The 24,231-nt window shown below is 36.9% G+C and overlaps 1 protein-coding gene across 2 annotated transcripts in view; it reads right to left on the bottom strand.

Annotated features, from left to right (window-relative positions):
- Positions 1-24,231, bottom strand: part of RSF1 (remodeling and spacing factor 1) — a 156,021-nt gene that overhangs the window by 18,065 nt on the left and 113,725 nt on the right. The window contains exons 6-10 of one of the 2 annotated variants that reach the window (XM_045483870.1): positions 14,596-16,361; positions 12,663-12,869; positions 7,829-7,933; positions 6,524-6,603; positions 1,241-1,295 (exon numbers count right to left, since the gene is read on the bottom strand). In XM_045483870.1, coding sequence (XP_045339826.1) covers positions 1,241-1,295; positions 6,524-6,603; positions 7,829-7,933; positions 12,663-12,869; positions 14,596-16,361 — 2,213 coding nt within the window. The remainder of the gene's footprint in view (positions 1-1,240; positions 1,296-6,523; positions 6,604-7,828; positions 7,934-12,662; positions 12,870-14,595; positions 16,362-24,231) is intronic. The other variant, XM_045483871.1, reaches the window with a different exon arrangement.

Raw genomic sequence — 24,231 nt, 5'->3', positions numbered from 1 at the left:
TAAGCGTCCGACTTCAGCCAGGTCACGATCTCGCGGTCCATGGGTTCGAGCCCCGCGTCAGGCTCTGGGCTGATGGCTCAGAGCCTGGAGCCTGTTTCCGATTCTGTGTCTCCCTCTCTCTCTGCCCCTCCCCCGTTCATGCTCTGTCTCTCTCTGTCCCCCAAAAAATAAAACAACCATGATGAAGTTTCCCCACTGATAAATTTTTTAATGTTTATTTATTTTTGAGACAGAGAGAGAGAGAGCGAGCGAGCAGGGGAGGGAAAGAGAGAGAGGGGGGACAGAGGATCCGGAGCAGGCTCTGTGCTAATAGCAGTGAGCCTGATGTGGGGCCTAAAACTCACCAACTGTGAGATCATGATGTGAGCTGAAGTTGGATGCTCAACCAACTGAGTCATCAAGGCTGCCCTCCAATGATAATTTTTTAACCAATAATTTAACACATGTAAGATATTCACTAAGTATGCTGAATCAACAAAATAATGGATTTATAAAAAAAAAGAAGCATGGTGCTGAAGGACAGTAACTAACCAAGACCACTTACTTAAGTGTGTGATTTAATTAAGCCCAAATTAAAAATAATGTATGAAATTAAGAACATTTCTTCTTTTGAAATGAAAACCATGTTACATGTACTTTCACTCATGAGACATCTGTAATTATAAATTAGACCAATAAATGCAAAACAATAACCCTCCAAAGAAACCATCGGTTAAGAACAAATATTGAAGTTTCTAATAACCAACCCCTAAAGCACAGAATTAAAAACCCTGAACTATTCTTTTGTCACTTTATATAAATAACACATAAAGAAGCTAAAAACAAATTACCCAACACAGGGCTTTAAAAAAAAAACAGGAGGAAAGGAGAATATAGAGCCTACTGGGGTGAGTTATATAAATCTGATTTGGATGGTATTACATTTTGGAGCTATCAGTATATATTTAATTGCAGCAGTAGTAGTAGTATTTAAGTAAACTCTACACCCATCATAGGGGTCAAACTCACGACCCTGAGGATCCAGAGTCACCCCCTCTACTGAATGAGCCATCCAGGCATCCCAGTACATATGTAATTTTTACCATGAAGGAAAATACAGGTGATTTAAGGTCTTAAATTTTATTTTTAATAAGATAGGTACACTATATATTTAAAACTACTCACATTACACACAGTGGGTTAATTTTAGAACAATTATGGTAGTCTCTTCTTTAAAAAATACTGCAAACCAGAAACTTACTTGTGGAGGAATGATGTTCTCAATACTGATACCCACATACACCAAACGTTCTTTCCTTTAAATGAAAAACAAAAATGCATGCGAAATGAGATTTGCTAAAAATAAAATTGTTAGGAAAACATCATTAACACAGACTACTAAAATTTTGATTTCATGGTAATAGCAGAGGCTAGGTCACAGACGTTAGCTACTGTCTATAAAGCTTATCGTATTGCTATCTGTGGGAGGCACACAACTTTCTAATGGTAAAAATTGTAAAAAGATGTAGCTGAAAATTGTAGCCTTATAAGTAATTATACTGATAAAATAAAACCTACAAACTGAAATAGACAAGGAAACTTCATGAAGAGACTTACTGATAAAGTGATTAGACAGTCAACACTGGACAAACTAGATCTTTGTTATGCTGGAAGTTTTCATATATGTGTACATACAGCTATCATCTCATGGTAATAAATACAGTATATATATATAAAAAAGAATTCTATACAATAGAACCATGTCAAGGTCCCAGTGAATGATACCAAGACCAATCTTTTAAAGAGGAGGAAAAAAGGCAATGCAGCCACATGGCTCTGCACCCTACTTGCTCCAATGAAAATTATTTTTAGAGCCAGTTAACACTTCTCCAGAAAATGTGGATTTAGAACACTAACGAGATCTCCATAGTTTCTTTTCAAAGAAACAAACCTTTGTTGATTTTAATTCAACAAAATTTACATAACAAATTGGTTCTCTCAAAGTTAATTCAATTCACCAAGAACAGATGAGGTGTTATATGTATGTTGAACTGAAAGAAAATAGTGACCACTCCTCCTCCTTTTATTTGTGATGATGTCCCTTATAGAAGGGTATTAATCATCCAGTCACCTGGGTCCTTTAGAACACAGCTTATATTGCCCTCTTGGCTCTGGTAACAAGAATCTTAGTCTTTTTGAGATGGGTTATAAAGCCATTCAGTAAAATTGGCAGGTAAGAAAATGATAACGTTATTTTAATCAAAACCTAATAAAAAATAGTACAGTTAATGAATTAAAAACTAGGAAAGGCAAGAACAATACTAGCTGAAATTAACAGGGAAGGCCTCATGGGTAAGTCAGAACTTGAGTTCTCTGTACTAAATATGTTCAACACATATCTGTCTTTAAACTAACCAAGTTTACTATTTTATCAGTTTCCTCTTTTATACTAAATATGTTCAACCTTTATCCGTCCTTAAACTGACCAAGTTTACTGTTGTAGCAGTTTCCTCTTTTATACCTAAAAATCTACTTTCACTTAATTATTATTATCTCCTCAGCCCAGCTGAAAAACATTTAGTTCACATCCACCATATTAGGTAACGATTTGTTTCAGGCTTGGGAATCCTAAAGGTAAATAATACATGGTTCTTGTCCTCACAATTAGTTAACAGCTGACTGTAGCTCATTACTAATAGGTATAATGGAAACATGAAAAAAGAATAACTTGTTTGAAGAGCTGAGGAAGTTGAGGCTTTAAATAGGTGTTAATGAGTAGGATCTTGAAGGTAGGTATGATTTCTCATCACGGCATTCTCTTGCTCATTAGTCTTACAGAAAGAGACATCTTCCATTCCATCTCACCACCACCTAGCTCAAAGATCATATTGGGCCCAGGCCTCATCATTACAAATAACCACACCCCTCCTAAAATTTCAGGTTCAGGGAATCTATTCTCTGACTTCTACTGGCTCCCTTTCCCGCTCACTCCCTCTGGTACACTGATTTCAACAATTCCCTGACTCCAGTGGGACGTCTATACATTGACCCTAGCGTCTTTTCACTGTCCATGACTCCCTTATGTCCTTACTTTCCCTCTTACCTGGCTTAGACTCCACGGTCCATCAATATAAATACTCCTTTGCATACACTTTCAAATTCCTTGTCTCTTTCTCTCCTTCCCTCTGTTACATTACCTGGAAAATTCCAACCCTGATTAAATCCAACTCTCTTGCTAGTGAACACTAGTAAAAGTACTCTGAAAGTACAGAGCTATTTGAATTCCCAAATAATTTCTGGCACCAAGGTCTGGAAGGGATGTTTACAAACCAGTTGGAGGAACTTCTGAGAAACATCAAATTTCACGGAGCATCACAGCTCCAGCTCTGTAGACAGCCGCTAGCTAGTCACTAATTACTCACTGACAAATCCATCTTTTTCACCATACTTTAGAGCCCTTTAAGATAAAGGCCACATAATATACTTCATGTTGATTACATTGCCTGGCATAAAGTAAGTGCTCACTAAATGTTGAATAAATGAATGAACAAGGGGAAAGATGCCCTTGTGCTAGGCTCGAAGTTTCTAGAAATTATTTCACCCATTTTATTTTATTTTTATTTTATTTTTTATTTTTTTAAATTTTTTTAACGTTTATTTATTTTTGAGACAGAGAGAGACAGAGCATGAACGGGGGACAGGCAGAGAGAGAGGGAGACACAGAACCAGAAGCAGGCTCCAGGCTCTGAGCCATCAGCCCAGAGCCCGACGCGGGGCTCGAACTCACGGTCGGTGAGATCGTGACCTGAGCCGAAGTCGGACGCTCAACCGACTGAGCCACCCAGGCGCCCCTATTTCACCCATTTTAAAAAGGATGAATAAAAATGCTCATTTTTAAAAACAGATGAAGTCACCCGGAATTTATACTTAATATATTAGTTACTTTAGAAATATAAATATTTTGCTGTTTAGAGCCCCTAAGATTCATATACATCAGGAAGCATGTACATTAGGAGCTATAAGGAAAACTTTTTTACCCAGATTATTAGGGAGAATTAAAAAATAACAGCAATTAGTTCAGTTAACTGGCTTTGTGCCAGACTGGTCTCCTTGTAACAACTTGGCACTCCTTTCTGTGATCCAATCTCAAAAAGGATTTAGTGTGTGATCCAAAGCCACAATTATAGATGTCCTCTTAAAGGATGACATTTAAGTAAAGAGGACTATCAAAGGTAGAAGAGAAAGCAAATGAGTTAGTAAATGAGAGACCCCTAGTGTGAACAAATACTGTGGCATATTTGAACATAAATTTCTAAAATTTAAAATTTTTAAATATTCCTTAATTGCAACAGTATACTTTATAGTATATGAGGCAACAGTCCAAAATATTTAACCAGTCTTTCCAAATATAAAAGGCATAAGCATCATAAGTCTCCAAAAAAACAAGCAGATATAATTAATCTGAGTATCAGGCAAATTCTTAGGTGGTTTACAGACTTGATGTTTAGAGAATATATTTTCTTCCAAGCCCTTAAGGTCTGAACCTATTAATTATCTGCATTGCTGAGTCAAATCAGCTTCAGGACATGAGAAAACTGCTCATTTCTCAGCAGGGCAGGCAGATTTCAAAAAGAATAAAGAAAATGCCTAATTTTTATTAAGATTTAATTTGAAGCATCCTTAAGTTAGATTTTTCTCCAGTGTCAAAAATAAAAACAGGGACAACTCTGAATATCAAAAGAGTCTTAATAATTATATATAGGACTAGTACCCAGTTTCTAAATACAAAGGCATTTAGAAAACTGATTTTAAACAATGAGGTACTTTAATCTCCTAGTTAACTTTAGAGACTAATTTTGTCTTTAAACCAAGTAGCATCCATTATAAACCAGAGAGCTCAAGCTGACTAGTAAGGACAAAAACAGGATCTAGAGGCTGAACGCACAGGGTGCACGGTTTGCAGAGTAAAGTCTGTGGATTATCAAATGAGCTAGCTGACTGCCTTTATAAAGCAAGCTACACTTTGGGGGGAAGACTGTGAGATAGCAGGTAAAAGTTACAGCAGCAGCAAATGAAGGTAGTAAGACCAACCAGGAGACATTGCTTAGATTTTCTCATACTAAGTACAAATGGGCATCAAATCCTACTACTTAATTTTCGGAAGATTCTCTTTAACACACCCACTTTCTTGCATAATGAATGCCCCAGTTCAGGCCTCACTGGCTCTCCTAGTCTCTACTGCAACAGTATGGACTTTAATTCCTTCTTCTTAGTGTTACCAGGGCATTTTTTCTGAAATAAAAATCTGATCATACTTATCTCTCCTTTGATGGCTCTCTTACCACCTGTAAGGAAGAATTCAAATTCCCTACTCAAATAGGCCAAACAGTTCACAGTTCAGCCTCAACCCACTTTTATAGCTTCATCTCCTACCACTCTCCCACTCTCATGTTCACACTGTCCTTGCTTGCATTTGGTTCTTTGCCTGAAATACCTTTCTCTGCATGTCCAACCCTAAGTTACCTTCCAAGGACTTGCCCGATAACCCAAATCCCTAACCCAACTAAAATGCCCCTCCACAGTGTTCTTGTATTGCTCTGAATATACCTTAATCTACTTTACTGTATCACTGGCTCCAATGTCTGTATTCTGACAGAGCTGAGCTCCATCTAAGGAGAGTTTTGGCTCACTCACCTTTTCTCTTCAGTTTGGTACACAGTAGGCATGAAAAACTGTTTAGCAATAGATTAATCAAAGAAGGTACACATAAATATAAATAAACATAAACTTACTGTCTTGATTTTGAGCCCCCTTTTAAAGATTGTGTTCAACTCCATTCTTACCTCCTCCAAGAAGCATTCTCCAACTGCTTTAAGACGACATTGCAGTGGTATATCGAAAAGGGAGGCATTTCTTATGACTGTAAGTTATGACTCTTATGACATAGTTCAGCATTTAAATGCTCTTTATCTCACCGGTATTAATTCTGCCCACCAAACAGATGACATGGGTAACTAGACCAGTTCTTAGAATCTTCTTGTACTCACTACATACTGAGTAAGGTACATATCCTCCACAATAATTGGGCCAATATTTATTCAGAGTAGGTTTTGATAAATGTTTTAGATCAAGAGTGGGCAAACTTTTCCTGTAAAAGGACAGATAATAAATTAGGCGTGGCAGGTCATATGGTTTCTGTTGCAACTAGTCAACTGTGCTGCTGTAGTGCAAAAGCAGCAACAGGCAATATATAAACAAATGAACATGGCTGTGTTCCAATAACACTTTTTTTCTGGACCATGAATTCAGACTATATCATTTTCATGTGTCATGAAATAAGATTCTTGTTTTGATTTTTTTCCCAATCATTTAAAAATGAAAAATAAAATTCTTAGTAGGCAGTATAAAAACAAGAAGCACGCCAAATTTGACCTACAGGTCACAGTTTGCCAATTCCTGCTTTAGAAAGATATATTAACCTGTGCTGGAAGACAATTTTGCTATCAAATTCCCAAGTAAAACATTAACACACATTTCACAATACCTGCGTTCAGCACGCTCCTTCTTCTTTAAGGCCACATCCAAATCCTGCAACTGTTCTTCTAATTTCTCACACAGTAGTTTCTGGAAGAGCAAAACATAAGTGTTACTATTATTATTATTTTTAAAGTAAGCTCTATGCCCAATGCGAAGCTTGAACTCATGATCAAGGGTCATATGCTCTACCAACTAAGCCAGCCAGGAGTACCCAGGAATGTCATTTTTAACACCTTTCCACAATCATTTATCCCTTGAATTTTAGTTAGGTCATGGATACTGTGCTATTATGAGAGCCGATAAGGGGCCACAGAGTAAGGAAACACTGAGATGCTCCTTCTGTTTAATTAAATCAAGAGGTGCCCTGGCCTCCACTGAACTAAAGATGGGCACAGTTATCTCTGAAGTAATGCACATGTTAGGGAAACTTACAGCCTCATCAAGAAATACATCCTATGCCTATCTAGCTGGTAGTAATGAACGTTTAAAATAGCATTTGGCTCCACATGCTTACATGATAGTGATTAAAACGTTTTAAAAACCCCACAACATTTTTAAGGGAGAAAGTTCTACATAAAATATAATGTAATGGTGCCAATCACTATTTTTCAAAAGCGGATGTCAAAAAATTACAGAACCATGCCACATGGTTACTGGGTCAAAAAAGAGCTGAAGAATGTAACTGATAAAGCTATGTTAAGCCAAGGAAGTCCACTTTACTGGGAAATGCGATAATGCCCATCATTTCTAAAGTGAAATGAGACTGGACTTGTAAGAGAGAGACCCCTTGGGTATGGTGGCATAAAAAGAACCTATTCTTCAGCTTTCAAAAGAAATTTACCTGAGTCAAGATAGAAGAGAAATATAACCCATGTTTCTATTCATAGTAGCATCATAGTGCTACATAATTCATAATACCATCCATAAAACTGACAAGAAGGAGGTAGGTAGAAATGGAAAGGAGGATGAAACAAGAACAGGAAGAAACTTATTTCTGTCCTCACAAATCATTTTAATTTGGGGCCATTTTTGCCTGTTAACAAGTGTGAAAAAAATTAGAGATTAGAATTTTATAAAAATTAGAGGTCCTTGAGAAATAAATGCTCTGGGAGTAAAAAAAAAAAAAAAAGGTTTAAAAGATATTAATAAAAGGTAGTTTTCCAATAGTCTCAAAATTCACAGAACTTCAAACAAAAGATAAATAATATTTAGAAATTGCTTCGAAGATTAAAAATGTTTAGTGGCTGTCAAGAAGTCTCATTAATTGGACTATAAAACTGAAGACTACAAACAAAGCTATGCTGGGTCATACATGTTGGCAAGGCGGGCAGAACCATTCTCCATCTGGGATGATCATCAGAGGAGGGCGAAGGCAGGCAGTGTGGTATCCACTGTCACAAGAGTCACACAGAAGAATCTGAAATACACCACAGGTTAATGTCAACCTAACTGTAACTAAAAGTCAATGATTCTGAAGTTAAAGACATTTCAATATTTTTTAGAACTGTACTAAGAATTATGCTATATCAAAGTACCTTTATTTGCCTAAAACTAAAAAACTCTGTAATGAGGGACCTAACATGTCAGTTTTTTAAAAAGTAAAGTAAAATCATTTACAAAATGCTGACCTGCAAAATTTGGTGAAAAATTACAAATTCTTCTGAACTAGAGTTATAATCCTTTTTTAGCGTTCCTCAAGGGCTATAACAACATATTCTTTTTATAATAGAGTTTTATAGCTCAAGGATCATAAACTTCCCTACCACACAGAAGATTTTAAAAATACACATAAATCCCACTTTAAATAGCATTTCAATTGCTGGTCTGTAAGAAACATTCATGATTCTTTTTATCATGTCAATTCAAATAAGAAAGGGATGAAGGTATAAGGAATGAAGCTATACTTAAGGGCCATCATGTTCGCAAACAAAGGCTAATAATTAGCCTTAAGTTGTCACTTTATGTTATCGGAGTTTAAGAAGACCAATTCTCTAAAACTTAAAATGTACACTCAGGAATGTTTAACTTAAAAAAACCTTATTTTTAAATAATTTTAGATTTACAGAAGAGTTGCAAAGACAGTAGAGTTTTCATAAATCTTTTATCCTGCTTCCATTCATGTTAACATCTTACATAACCATGGGACATTTATCAAAATTAAGAAATTAACATCAGTACATTACTCTTAAGTAACCAATAGACCGTATTCAGATTTCACCAGCTTTTCCACTAATGTCCTTTTTCTGATTCCAGAAAAATCCAGGATATTATATCCCATTTAACCATGTTTTCTCAATCTCCTCTGATCTGTAATAACTTGGTCTTTCTGTTTTCCATGACTTTGACAATTTTGAAGAGTACTAGTCAGATATTATGTAGACTGCCCCTCATTTTGGGTTTGTCTGAAGTCTTCTCTTGATTAGACTGAGGTTATGCGTTTTGGAGAAGAATTCAACAGAGGTGAAGTGCCCTGCTCACTGCATCATATCTGGGAGTACATGACACCACTATGACTTATTAGTAGTAATATTAACCTTGATTACTTGATTATGATAGTATCTGTTGGTTTTCATCACTGTAAAGTTACTACTTTTCACCTTCCATACCTATTCTCATTAGAAAGGACAAGTCCAGTCCACATTCAAGGGGAGGAGAATTAAGCTCCACTTTCTAGAGGGAGGAGTATCAAAGAATTTGGAGATATAAGCTAAAATCAACCACAGTATGGGGCGCCTGGGTTGCGCAGTCGGTTAAGCGTCCGACTTCAGCTCAGGTCACGATCTCGCGGTCCGTGAGTTCGAGCCCCGCGTCAGGCTCTGGCCTGATGGCTCAGAGCCTGGAGCCTGTTTCTGATTCTGTGTCTCCCTCTCTCTCTGCCCCTCCCCCGTTCATGCTCTGTCTCCCTCTGTCCCAAAAATAAATAAACGTTGATAAAATCAACCACAGTAATTAATAAATTTCACCCACTAATTTTAGCACTCATCAGTGCTACAATTATTGCTTACAACAGCTGTTACGGTGGTGTTCTAATGATGATTCGCTATTTCCATGCCTTCTACTATTTGAAATTCTGTGAAGAAAATATGCCCTTCTCCTTCCATTTATTTGTTTTTCAATCACTTCTTTATATCAGGATTAACTAATGAAGATTTATTTTCTTTAGGCTAGAATCTAAACTATTAATTTATTGTTCAAGTTGCCCCAGCCATAGACACACTGGGAGTTTTTCCAGGTAGGCTCCTGTGTCCTTAAGACTCATTTGCATCTTTTCTTTGAAAGCACTTTTTTACTCTCTGACACTTCAGGACAGGATGCTCCAGGCACATCTTGTATTTTCCCTGCCCAAGCCTTTGAACTAGCCATTTCTCCTAGAAGCCCTGGTTCCATGATTGGAGAATGGTATTTAGAAACCACCATCTAGGTACTGAATGCTATGATACTAGGTATGACCACTTCTAAGCTCTCTCAGAGGACAGAGCTAGGAAGCAGACGTATGTATAGCAACCTATGCATATACAGGTATCTATATTAAAATAAACAAACATCAGTTCATACTAGTATCCAGCACCACAGGGCTCATTCTAGCCTTTGTGCTTTCTTATCTCTTAACTTCTTTTCTCTGACACTGCGAAACCTGGCTCCAATTCTCTATACTTCATTTATGTGTTCAACTGTAGTATATACGTAAAGCAGTTTCTAAACTGCTCACACGAACCATGGAGGGTAGAGGAGGGTGGTGGGATGTGCATCCATGTGCAACGATTTAGAAGTGAAAAACTATCTTTCCCTTTCTCCATACAATGCATCATTACCATTTGCTGCCAATACCCAGAATTCCATACTAAGTCATGTTAGTGTTACACTTGAGTTATATGACTGACTGATCACACAGGCATATGTGGACTAACCTGGGCACCTGATTTCATTTATCACATTGTTTCCAAGATAAAACATAATCTAAATTTTAAATAACAAAATTAAAAGTAAACTTTTGGAATGCAACTTTTTAAAAATGATGTTTGTCTCTATTCTGCAATAAATATAAAATTCCATTAAAATAAACTACTAGGTAAGGTTTCCAAGCCTCAGGCAATAATGCATTTACTTTGACTAAAACATCTGGAACACCCCATAGAGTTCTATACTTATAAATGAATTTATTTTTCTGCTGTAAGCTCAGTGAGGACAGGGACCATGTCTTTCTAATTCAGAATCATTTCCCTACCACATAACATATAGTAGTTGCTTGACATTTTGATTTGATGATTATTCTTAAACACTGGGCACAAGAAATCCACATTTGGATCTTCAGTTTCCAATGTCATTCCTTTTTAGCACAGTAACCAGCAACAGGATTTTCAGAGCAGTCGTTAAAATGTGTGTATTCCAAGGAGGGTGCAACTTCTCCATCTCCTCAGTATCATCTTGCTCACCTCATTTTACGTCTCATTTCCTCACACCCCTTTTGTTGTTGATATCTATTGCTGCCTCAGTTAAAGTGCACTCTCTTATTTTAAAAAGATATAGAAATGGCCAGGAAAGAACACACGTGTTAGTTTTTCATTTGGAGAGCAGAAAAAAACCACTATCGCAAATCTCTTCTTGGCCTCACACAAAAATCTTGACCTAATTTTCACAGCCTGATGATCATAAAAATTCTTGGAAGGGTCTTTTCAGCATAATTTCAACATATATTCTTCTCAGAGCTAAAGTCATTCTCTGGTTCTAAGTTTTATCTTTTACTTGAATTCTCTGAAACTGCGGGGATATGATAAACATCATTGATATATTTAATTTCCAGGTATGATTTTAACATCAAGGAAGAAAAGAACAAGTAAACCACAAATAACTTTAAACTAGCACATACTAGAGGTCAGGAATTGTGGTAGGTCAACTTTACATAACTTACTAAAAACAGCCCTCAAAAGAAGTATGTGGTATTATTTTCATTTTATAACAAAGAAATTAAGATACAAACTAGAGCACCTAATAAGGGGTGAAAGCAGGACCTCCATCCAAGTGTGTCCTGCTCCAATGCTTTTCCCATTACCCCACAGAGCTTTCTAGGAAAAAGAGTCTTGGAGAACTACCTCAGATGAATTTTCCAAACTTTAATGGATTCCAAAAAGTTTCTGCTAAACAAAATTCTACCTACGTGGAACCATCTTTCTTTACTTTTCTTTCTACTTAGTAGTTGGAAATTGCCTCTCAAGTCAGATCTATTAAAAAAAAAAAAAAAAAAAAGGCTGGTTGTATAGAATTGGGCATTCATTTACAAGAGTGTTTCTTCAACAGCCTCTCTAGAAAGCACTTATGAACTGCAAAAAATATATAAACAGGTTATGAACTGGTTTTCCTGATTTAGGCTATCTTTGAAGAACTTCCTGGGTAAGAAAGTACCATGTAAATCTCACTATTCTTCTGAATATATATGGTCTATAATTTATCTTCTTAATTGTTTTGTTTTGTTTTTTTCTTTAAGACTGCCTATTTCCCAAAGTGTAAAGCCCTACTAGGTTACTACTTGACTTAAATGTTTCCACGGAAGGCAATAAGGCCATTAGGCCTTCTTTTTTAAATGCATTTTTTTTTCAACGTTTATTTATTTTTGGGACAGAGAGAGACAGAGCATGAACAGGGGAGGGGCAGAGAGAGAGGGAGACACAGAATCGGAAACAGGCTCCAGGCTCTGAGCCATCAGCCCAGAGCCTGATGCGGGGCTCGAACTCACGGACCGCGAGATCGTGACCTGGCTGAAGTCGGACGCTTAACCGACTGCGCCACCCAGGCGCCCCATTAGGCCTTCTTTAAAGTTGGCACTTCAGAAATATCATTATGAATTAACTGAAAGGGAAAGAAGAAACATTTAAAGAAAAAGAAGAGAATAAAAATATTTGACTAATTCACTGATTGTGAGAAGAGGTTAAGAGTGTATCCTTAAGTAGAGGAAACAGCAATATATAAACCAAGTAGAATGAAAGCAGAATTGGGTTATTATTTGAGAAACAAAGATTATTTTGTACACATAAGTTGCGCAGCAATAAACAAATTTCAAATCATGATCAAACCTAGAAGAGTTAGACTGCCTTTGGGTAACCACAACATGCCAGTAAGATGAAGACTGTCCATTTAGATCAGGTACATACTAGTTCAGGATGGTTTGGAAGGCCACATTTTTTGCACGGTTCATCATCATCTGCTAGGATGGCTTCTTCGCTTTCTTTTTCTTCCTCTTCTTCTGAAGCTGCAGATGATTTTTCACTGTCCGACCCTTCACTTTCATCATTGCTAGAATATTTCCACCTGCCACGTGTTCGAGAACCAGTCCATCGAACTTTGCCTTTGGGTTTTACCTTGTATAAAATTAAAAATTGGGATAATTTGGTATAATGAGAACGTTAAAAAACAAACTTCTGATTATATGTCCATGTTTAGTCAATATATAAGAAGAAAATGAAAATTATTATATCCTTATCGCAGATCTACCTACTGTTAAATTTTGGTACATATTTTCATAATTTATTCTATTTTTGTTGGAGGGGATTATAATTAACATTCTCTCTTTTAAATATTTTCCCTAGTGAAAAAATATTATTTACATCACTGTAGATGACTGTATGATATGCCATCACATAGCTGTATTTATCTAATCTCTTACTAGACAGACATTTAGGTAGTTTCCCAGTTTTTCACTTTCATAAAAAATGGGTCCTTCTAAATATAAATTTTTACAAACCTCTGTGGTTAGGATAAATTCCTTGAAGAGGATTCTGGGTCAAAGGCCATGCACATTTTAAAGGCTCTATTTATACTAGAGCACTGACTATATTCTCACACATTGTTAACATAAAAATTTAAATTCCCATATTAGAGGTGAATGTAAAATTTTTTATAGGTCAGAACTGCATATAAAAATCCTGACAAATATTGAAATATATTATTCAGAGAATAAGTTTATAATGTTGTAAACTGCTTTTTTACTCCCTGGTTTCACAGTCTTTTAATTCATATTTCAGTTCATTCCTATAGCATAAGTCCCCATCAAAGACCAAAATAATTCTAACAACAGAAGGGGAAATTATTTTTAAAAATTAAAATTTCAGTATTTTAGGGAAGAAAGGATCACTTACTATGAAGAACAATCTGATCACTTAAATAAATTAAAAACAAAAGTAGCACTTTTAATTATAACAAACTCCTATAAACTTGCCAAAGACTTGTCAAGGTCTGGCTTAAAAAAAAGAGTTATAGGAAAAAGAATTCTGGCTTCTAAGACTAATGATTAAAATGGGGGAAAATAGACACTCTCATACTTAGTAATGAGAGGGTATACGAACGGGGCCTTTTGGGGAGGGCAGTGTGGCAATAGCTATCAAAAGTTAAAATACACATGCCCCTTGACCCAGCAATGCCAATTCTAGGAGTCTATTCTAAAGAAATACTCACTTATGTCCAAAAGGATCTTCAATGCAGCATTGCCTGTAATAGTGAAAAATTGGAAACAACCTAAATGTCAATCAATAAGGGAGTGGTTAATAAACTGAGGTACATCCACACTATGGAATACTATGTAGCCATCAATAACCAAAAGGTAGACTACATGTACAGACATGGAAAGAGTTCAGAGACACACTGATAAGTGAAACATTCATAGAAAAATGAACATATTCGATTTAATTTATTGTTTCAGTGAATGGGTAAATATTTATGAACATACCCATGAACGTATGGAAAAAGAACTGGAAAGAGATGTTACAAGTGTTTCTATTAACAGTGTGTATGGGGTATTTTCAGTTTTCAATCCTACAGGCTGGGTATCACCTACAGTTTACATAGAAAATATATTCCCGTAATGCCTGTAACAGAGAAAAAATTTAAAAGATGACAAGATTGTATAGTCCGAAAATTTAATGTCTGTTGACAACTATTGAGAAAAGACAACACAGACAAAGGAAGAAAGATACCTTTTTTTTTTTTTAAAGTTCTCTTTGAATGACTTCTGTTTAGCCAAACCAAGAGTTACACTTAGACCCAATTATTTCTAATAAAAATTAAAACTTGAAATAGGAGAAATTTTACCTTGCTTACTTTAGAATTTGTATCCTTCTCTGTTTTTTTCAAATTTTCTTTTTTGTCTGCTTTCTGCGAAGCTGCTGACTCTTCTTCCACTTCATCTTCCCCTTCCCCTCTTTTTTTATCAGCTTTCTGATCTCTGATCTCAGCCACTTTTGCTGTGGGTCTAGATATTCTTGGAGACCGCCTCAAGGTACGACCTACGTTTGTTTTCTCTTCTTCCTTTTCTGTCTTCTCTTGCTTGGTTTCTGGTTCTAGAATTTGGGGAGGAGAATCTGGCTTCTTCTTCCGACTGGATATCCTAATTGTTAATTTGATGCCCTCTTTCTGCCTTTCAGAGGTTATCTCTGTGTTTTCTGAGGCAGTGGTTTCTTCCTCAGGAATCAACTTATATTTAAATTTGCTTTTTTGCATAGAACCCTTTGTCTCAGAAGGATCCTCTGTGCCAGAGGTCTGGGCATTGTCCAGATTATCCGTTTCTACCTTTGTGGATTCAGAATCCTTTTTTAGAATTTCTGGGTCTGTTTTTTCCAGGGAATGACCTTCAATGGAACTTGTACTCTGACATTCTACCACTTCTTTTTCTGAGGCTGACTTCTCACAGTGGTCAGTCATGTTAGACGGTGCAGAAGTTTCCGCTGCCTCAGGAGAGACTGACTTTACTGATTCTAGAGTATATTTCGGAACCTCCTCTGGTATTGGACTCAATCTTTGTGTGTCCTTATCAAGAAAAGTTTTTTTGGACTTCTCTAACTTTTCAAGACATTCTAGGACTGGTGGGCGCTTATCCTTTTTACTTTTGGGAGACTTCTCGTCAACCTTCAGGGTACTAGATTCAGTGGCAGATAAAGCAGTTTTCAAAGAGAGATCCTTTGCCATCTCAGAAGTCTCAAGAGAGATTTCCATTTCTGGAGGACCGGTTTCCTCTAGCTGTCCTTTTTGATTCTGGGTCTCTAAGACTGATACTGAATTATCTGCATCTTTCCCTACAGGGACCACTTCCTTCTCAAGATCACCTATTTTCATATTCGTTATGACAGAATTTAAGGACTCTGCTCCATTTCCCTCCATGATGACGCTCCTGTCTTTAGAGGGGCTACAGCTATCCTCCTTTGTATCATAAAACTTTGTCTCCATTTGTTCTGTTTTAAAATGTGGAGTTACCTTTTCATCACTAACTTCTCCATTTACCAGTTGTTTACCTTCATGACCCAAAATAGTGATTGTGGAGATCCTTTTACAAGTCTCTTCCTCTTGTTTTATTTCATCTTTTAAAAACTCTTTTGTTGGAGTAACGGATTTACACAAAGGTCCTTTGATTGGACTGTCAAAATCATCACTCAGTTTAATTTCTCGTTTTTTTAGTGGTATCTTGGCCTGCTGGTCATTTTTAAGTTTCTCGGTTTCTTCAGTCGACTTCTCAGTGATCTCTTGAGAAGACCTGACACTGCCACCGAACTCTAGCCTCTCTGGCTCTAGCTTCTCCGTGCTACTTTTGATATCTTTTGGATCTGCTCTAAATTCCTTAACTTCAACTTTAGTGGGTTTGACATTTTCCTTGAAGGAATCGCTTTCTTCTTTAATAATCCTTTTATCCTCACTTTCTGGCAAAGGTTTTTCTAGCTTGACTATGACGGGCAGTTTCACAAGTTCCTTTTCATCCTCCTTTTCTACTTTCACAGTAGCCTCTTCCAGAGCACTGGGTGTAGAGCAGGTTTCTGAATTTATTGGCTGCTCTTCACTTTTCATCTTTTCATTTTCCTTCTGGTCCTCTAAAAATCAGGAAAAGATTTACATAAATCTAAGCATTCAAGATTATAAAACATAAAAGGGTAAATATAATATATATTCCCACTTGCAATCTTTGCTCTTAAAAAGAGGTGGTTTGTCAATGGACATTTGACCAAAAACTAAAACAAAAACAAGAAACCTCAAATCTGACAGTGAAGGAAATTACCAAACTCTGAAGCACAACTTCTAAATATTAAGAAACAGTTACTCAGGGGCACCTGGGTGGCTCAGTCGGTTGAGCATCCAGTTGATTTTGGCTCAGGTTATGATCGCAACAGTTTTATGAGTTCAAGCCCCACGCTGGGCTCTACACTGCCCTGGCTGCACAGAGCCTGCTTGGGCTTCTCCCTCCCTCTCTGCTCCTCCCCTGTTTGTGCTCCGTCTCACAATAAATAAGTAAACTTAAAAAAAAAAAGAAAAAAGAAAAAAGAAAAATAAACAGTTATTCAGAAAGCTTCAGGTTTATGCTTTATACTTTTAGCTTCAGTGTTCTCAATGGAATGAAAATGTTTATACAATTCAAATAATTTATTCAAGCTCAAGTGATGGCTCGAAAATATGAACTAAAAATACTACATAAAACATTTCCAAAAGACCATATTTGTTTTAAAAAGTGACAAATGTTCTTCCTTGCAAGTCAGTGAGGACTTCATTTCAGAGAGGTAACATGAGCATGGCAGTGGGAAAATGTTTGTTTTATGCTTTATACAGATTATAAAAGTAACACAATTCTGTACAGAAAATGAAACATATGCCCACAAAAAGAATAAAATGTCCACAATAATCATCCCCAGAGGCAATCACTATTAATATTTGAGGTTACTTCATTCCAGTGTTGTGTATTTTTGACAAAGTTGGGATCACATTGCTTCATTTTTTCATTGAAACATTAGCACTTTATGATATTTAATGCCTTTTACAGAAATCAGACTTAATTATATAATACTCCTCAATGTGGTTATATTACAATTTACTTTATCAAATGCCGTTAGTTAACATTTCAGAAATTAATATGTTATAAACTATATATGTTTATCATCAATTCCTCTTTTTACCTTAATTGGCTATGTATTTGTAACTTTTATGGAGTACTCAATAGTGCAAAAACCGTATTTGGTAAAGAGCAGAACCTCTAAATGGGATTACAGAGATTGCATACACAATGTAAACCAGTGCTCAGAGAATCTGAGCAGAGTGTTTTCAGAGAATTCATTAAGTACTAACTTTACCTACACTCCCCATTACTTCACACTATCCTTACAACTAAAACAAAACAAAACAAACCTTAGCTCTAAATGAAGTTTTAGCAAAGTAGTAATTTTTTGGTAATGTTTATTTACTTATTTTTGAGAGAGAGCGAGCAGGGAAGGAGCAGAGAGAAGAGAGAGAATCCCAAGCAGTCTCCACACTCAGTGCAGAGCCCAATGCAGAGCTCGATTTCATGAAACGTGAGATCATTACCCGAGCTGAGCCAAGAGTCAGACGCTTAACTGACTGAGCTGCCCAGGCGCCTCAGAAAAGTAGTAATTTTTATAGATGATTTTGCCAAGTCGATAAACCAGTATTACAATGTATTTCATAGGTATAAAATGGAATACATAGAAGCGATATGAAGACATGTGTTTTAAAAAAAGAATGCAGTATCTTTAAAAGAGTTAATATTTTAATTATAAATCACTATTTCCTTTACTTCATTCATGTTACAAACAAACCACTCAAGAACTACCAAGAAACATTCAGAACCTGAGAACAGAGTATCAGTATTGCTCTTCCCCCTCTACATTGTCATTGATTTAATGTAAGCATTCCACTAAGGAAATTAAAGACATGACAACAGTGATCTAATTTGTGTGTCTTCTTCCCACTGATAAAGTAGCCTTAGTAAATTCCTGATCATTGAGATTGGTTAGCATATCAGGAAATCTAATTAAATGAACATTTTGGTTAACAATTAAAATACTGATTACAATTTTAAAAAATAACTTCAAGTTGGGGCCCCTAGGTGGCTCAATCAGTTGAGTGTCCGACTTCAGCTCAGGTCATGATCTCGTGGTTTGTGGGTTCAAGCCCCATATTGGGCTTGCTGCTGTCACTGCGGAGCCCACTTCGGGTCCTCTGTCCCCCATCTCTGTGCCCCTTCCCAGCTGTGCTCTCTCTCAAAAATAAACATAAAAAAAAAATCTTAAAAAAAAAAAAAAAACACTTCAACTTAACACTAAGGGTTTATTAAACACAAACTAATATTCTTCTATATGTTTTTGTTCAGAAAACAACTCAGGATTTCACTGTGGCTCTGACCCACGGTAAAAGGACACTGTATTTTTTGGGGGGGATGGTGAAGGAGAAAGATCTCCTCCATTATTTGAAATGATTCCAATTTGGTAACAACATGACAGAAGAAACTGAGGGAATAACACTAATAGTTCAAGGCTCCCAGGTTCACGAATCCTAATTCACTTGGAGGTAAATTTTGTGTATGTCTCAAAACAAACTCTGATCCTCATTTCTTCATTTATAAATAAAGCAGCTGAAAAATTACACTTCACTGGCTTATATTTCTCCTAACCCCAAAATGTTAAATTCTTAGTATTTCTGTGTTTGGCTCAGTTCTTTTGAGACATGAAAACAATGATTACTCTAGCTCTCCTAGATTACATGGATATGTCCCTAAAACCACAGAGAAAACAGAATCATGACAGAATATGAACCTCCAAGCACAATCATAACTGGTAAAAAGATCAGTTATATAAGCATTTTCCCAAAGTTTTCTCAAAAAAGAAACTATAAAAGAGATGCAAATGAATTTCAGAGACATAAAATTTAAACAAACAAAACTTAGGGAAAAACTCACTTTAAAATCACCATCCCGCAGCAACACTGTTTGTCAAACAAGTTAATTCAAGAGAAGTATTATCTATTGCAGGTTTTTAAAGTGATTCATTCATTTACTCAACAAATATTTACTGATCAGCTATTGTGTGCTTTCCCAAACATCCCAACCACAATCACTATGGGATAGAACACTGGATGTTCTATAAAAGTTAACTATAAAGGACATCGCTAAGTATTTATCCAGTACAGACCTATCCCTTCTATTGAGCTTCACTTTATTGTGCTTTTGCAGATACTGCATTTTGTTCAAATTGAAGGTTTGTGGCAACCTTGCCTCGAGCAAGTCTATTGGTGCCATTTTTCCAAAAGCATGTGCTCACTTCATGTCTCTGTCACATTTTGGTAAATCTCACAATATTTCATTATTATTATATTTTTTATAGTGATCTGTGATCAGTGCTCATTTGATGTTACTACTGTAATTGCTTTCTACTGCTTTCTACAGTTACTACTGTAATTTCACACCCATTTAAGATGGCAAACTTAACTGATAAGTGTGTGTGTTCTGACTACTCTACCAAACGGCCATTTCTTCTCCTCTTTCCTTCTCTTTGGGCCATCCCATTTCCTGAGACATACCAATGCTGAAATTAGGCCAGCTAATAACCTTACAATGGTCTTTAAGTGTTCCAGTGAAAGAAAGAGTCACATATCTCTCAAATCAAATCAAAAGCTAGAAATGATTAAGCTTAGCGAGTATGGCACATCAAAAGCCGAGACAGGTCAACAACGAGGTCTCTTACACCAAACAGTGGGTCAACTTGTGAATACAAAAGAAAAGTCCTTGAAAGAAATTAAAAGTGCCACTCCAGAGAACATACAAATGATAAAAAAGGAAAACAGCCTATTGCTGATATGGAGAAAGTTTTAATGGTCTGGACAGAAGATCAAACCAGCCACAATATTCCCTTAATCCAAAGTCTAACCACAGTAAGGCCTAACTCTCCTCAATTCTATGAAGGCTGAGAGAGGTGAAGAAGCTGCAGAGGCTCTTGAAGAGGCTGGTTCATGAGGTTTAAGGAAAGAAGCTGTGGAGACAGAACATAAAGATGCAAGGCGAAGCAGTAAGTGTTGATGCAGAAGCTATAGCCAGTTATCCAAAGGACATAGCTAAGACAATTCATGAAGGTGGCCACACCAAACAACAGATTTTCGATGCAGATAAAATAAGCCTTAATGGAAGAAGGTGCCATGTAGGACTTTAATAGCTAGAGAGAAGTCAAATGCCAGGCTTCAAAGCTTCAAAGGACAGGATGACTCTCTTGTTAGGGGCTAATACAATTGGTGACTTTTAAGTTGTTCATTTACCCTTCTGAGAATCATAGGGCCCTTGAGAATTATGCTAAATCTACTCTGCCTGTGCTCCATGAATGGTACAACAAAGCCCGGATGAGAGCACATGGCTTGCAACATGGTTTCCTGAATACTTTAAGACCACTATTGAGACCAACTGTTCAGGAAAAAAAGATTCCTTTCAAAGTATTACTGCTCACTGACAATGCACCTGGTCACCCAAGAGCACTGATGGAGATGTACAAGATGGATGTTGTTTTCATGCCTTCTGGCACACATCCATTCTGCAGCCTAGGGATCAAGTTATCATTTTCACTTTCAAGGCTTATTATTTAAGAAATACATTTCATAAAGCTATAGTGGCCACAGACATTGATTAAAGAAAACTGAAAACCTTCTGGCAAGGATTCACCATTCTAAATGCCATGAAAAACATTTGTGACTCATGCGAAGAAGTCAAAACATCAACATAAACAAGTCCTCGTAAGTGACTGAGGGGTTTAAGACTTCTGTGGAAGAAGTAACTGCATACACGGAAGAAAGAGCAAGAGAACTAGAATGACAAGTGGAGCCTAAAGATGGGACTGAATTGCTACAACCTCATATTAAAACTTGAACAGATGAGGAGCAGCTTCTCATGGATGAGCAAAGAAAGTGGTTTCTTGAGATGGAAATCTACTCCTGATGAAGATGCTGTGAAGATTGTCGAAATGATACAAAGGATTCAGAATGTTACATAAACAAAGCTGATAAAGCAGTATCAGAGCTTGGGAGGATTGACTCCAATTTTGAAAAAATTTTACTGTGGGTAAAAGGCAATCAAACAGCATCACATGCTATAGAGAGACTGTTCATGAAAGGAAGAGTTAATTGATGCGACCAACTTTATTCTTGTCTCATCTAAGAAACTGCCACAGTCATCCCAACTTTCAGCAACCACCACCCTGATCAGTCAACAGCCATCAACATCAAGGCAAGACCCTTCACCAGCACAAAGATTACAACTCATTGAAAGCTCAGATGGTGGTTAACATTTCTTAGCAATAAAGTATTTTTGAACTAAGGTAGGTACATTGTTTTTATAGATATAATGCTGCTGCACACTTAATAAGACTACAGTATAGTGTAAACATAACTTTTATATGGGCTGGGAAACCAAAAAATTCTTTTGATTCATTTTATTATGGTATTTGCTTTGCTGGGGTGGTCTGGAACCAAACCTGCAGTATTACCAAGGTATGCTTTTACCTGTTTCCCCTTCTTTCTTACTAACAAAACTGTGTTTTCGTTCAGAAGGTGCTTGCCTCTTCAGATACTTTATAGCTAGGAGACATATGATCCAGTTCTGACCAAAGAGATGCATGAGGAAGTCTACTGGGTGAGACTTACAGGATTCAGCTGAACTATGCCTTCTGCCCTTTCTCCTTTCTATCTAGAATCCTGGAGAGGGTGCAATCAAAGCCACATGCTAAGGATGGCAGACTAGGAAGGGTGTTTAGGCTTAACCAGACCTGGATTACTGACTACCTGACTTTTTATTATAAGAAAAAAAAACCCAACTCTGTTTGAACAAACATATAGCCAAATACAATCATGTCTGATACATTTTCCTTTCACTTTTGCTTTCTATTACCTTTCCTTTTCCATACTCACCAAAAATTATCCATATCCACCTAATATATATTGGGCTTGTCATCTGTTGGGTGATAAAGGGGTAACTAATCCCTGATGAAGCTTAATTTCTTTATAATCCTCCTCTTCTAAGCCAAGACTTGAGAACTGTTTAAATAGCATAGTAGTTTCAGAGTCTGCTCAAATCTTTTATACCTATGGTAAATTAACACAAACACTTTAAAGAGCAAGCTAGAAATATCCACTCCAAAGCTTCAAGAAATACACTTTATAATAGAATAATTCTGCTTATAGAAAGTATACTTACATACACTATACAGAAAAATAAACATGAGTATTTGTTGTAGCACTGCTATAAAACTACAAATTTGAAATAACCTAAAGATCCTTCAAATAGGAGAATGAATAACCACTATATAGCAAAAATAGAAAAGAAACAGGGGTACTTGGATGGCACAGACGATTAAGTGTCCAACTTCAGCTCAGGTCACAATCTCATGGTTTGTGGTATCAAGCCCTGCATCAGGCTCCACCTGGGTGGGATTCTCTCTCTCTTTGCCCCTCCCTGACTTGCATATGCGCTCTCACTCACTCACTCACTCACTCACTAAATAGAATGATGAGTGAAAATAGCAAGCTGCAAAAGGACAGGTAATATGATACTGTTCGCAGAAGCTATAAAATGCACAAAATTATGCTATATATTGATATGGCTACATACATATGTACCAAAATCATAAATATATATATGTGAATGATTTATAGGTCTGTGGCCATGCCCAGAAAAGGAAGGAGAAGGAATGGAACGGAATATGAAGGGAAATATTGTTTCCATAACATTTTTAATCAAAACAAATTCGAGCAATATCTAAGTTTTATACTATGTTCTGTTTATTTGTTTTTTTTTTTTTTTTTTATTAAAAATTTTTTTTTTTCAACGTTTATTTATTTTTGGGACAGAGACAGAGCATGAACGGGGGAGGGTCAGAGAGAGGGAGACACAGAATCAGAAACAGGCTCCAGGCTCTGAGCCATCAGCCCAGAGCCCGACGCGGGGCTCGAACTCACGGACCGCGAGATCGTGACCTGGCTGAAGTCGGACGCCCAACCGACTGCGCCACCCAGGCGCCCCATGTTCTGTTTATTTGAACTATTTCATTAAAAATTAAGAAAATATGAGGGGTGCCTGAATGGCTCAGTAGGTTAAGCATCTGACTTCAGCTCAGGTCATGATTTCATGTTTCATGAGCAGAGAGCTAGATCAGCTACTGGGGATATAGAAAGGAATAAGATGGGTAGTACAGTAAATTCATGGTCACCAGCTATCCCTGAGACACTGACACTGCCCAATAACCTTCCTACTTCTCTAGCAGTAACTATTTCAGTGTTTTTCACTATCCTTAAACTTGCAATCTCTCTGCTATGTCTACATTTTCAGATGATTCTGTCCTTCATTTCACAGAGAAAACAGAAGCCATGGGGCAGAAGCTCCTTCTCATCACCAGACTTACAAACCTATTCCTGTTAAAACAGAGATGGTATTTTAAGCTAAGGCCAATCCTTCCACCTATGTTTTGGATCTCATCTCTTCCAGTCTACTCAGAAAGGGCTTTAAAAACTGTCCTCATCATCGGGGCGCCTGGGTGGCGCAGTCGGTTAAGCGTCCGACTTCAGCCAGGTCACGATCTCGCGGTCCGTGAGTTCGAGCCCCGCGTCGGGCTCTGGGCTGATGGCTCAGAGCCTGGAGCCTGTTTCCGATTCTGTGTCTCTCTCTCTCTGCCCCTCCCCTGTTCATGCTCTGTCTCTCTCTGTCCCAAAAATAAATAAACGTTGAAAAAAAAAAATTAAAAAAAAAAAAACTGTCCTCATCACACTTGTTTTAATGAGATCTCCGTGGCGTCTTATGCCAAATAGAAAGAAGGCCAAAGACAGAAACAAGAATATTTGGGGATTATTTCAGGAGAATTCAGGATAAAATCTTTTCAAGGAGATCTCATTTTATTCAGACTAAAAAACAACATTCTCAATAAACCA

Source organism: Leopardus geoffroyi, chromosome D1 (assembly GCF_018350155.1).
Source record: "Leopardus geoffroyi isolate Oge1 chromosome D1, O.geoffroyi_Oge1_pat1.0, whole genome shotgun sequence".
Taxonomy (NCBI): Eukaryota; Metazoa; Chordata; class Mammalia; order Carnivora; family Felidae; genus Leopardus; species Leopardus geoffroyi.
This window is presented reverse-complemented; position numbering and strand designations above follow the sequence as displayed.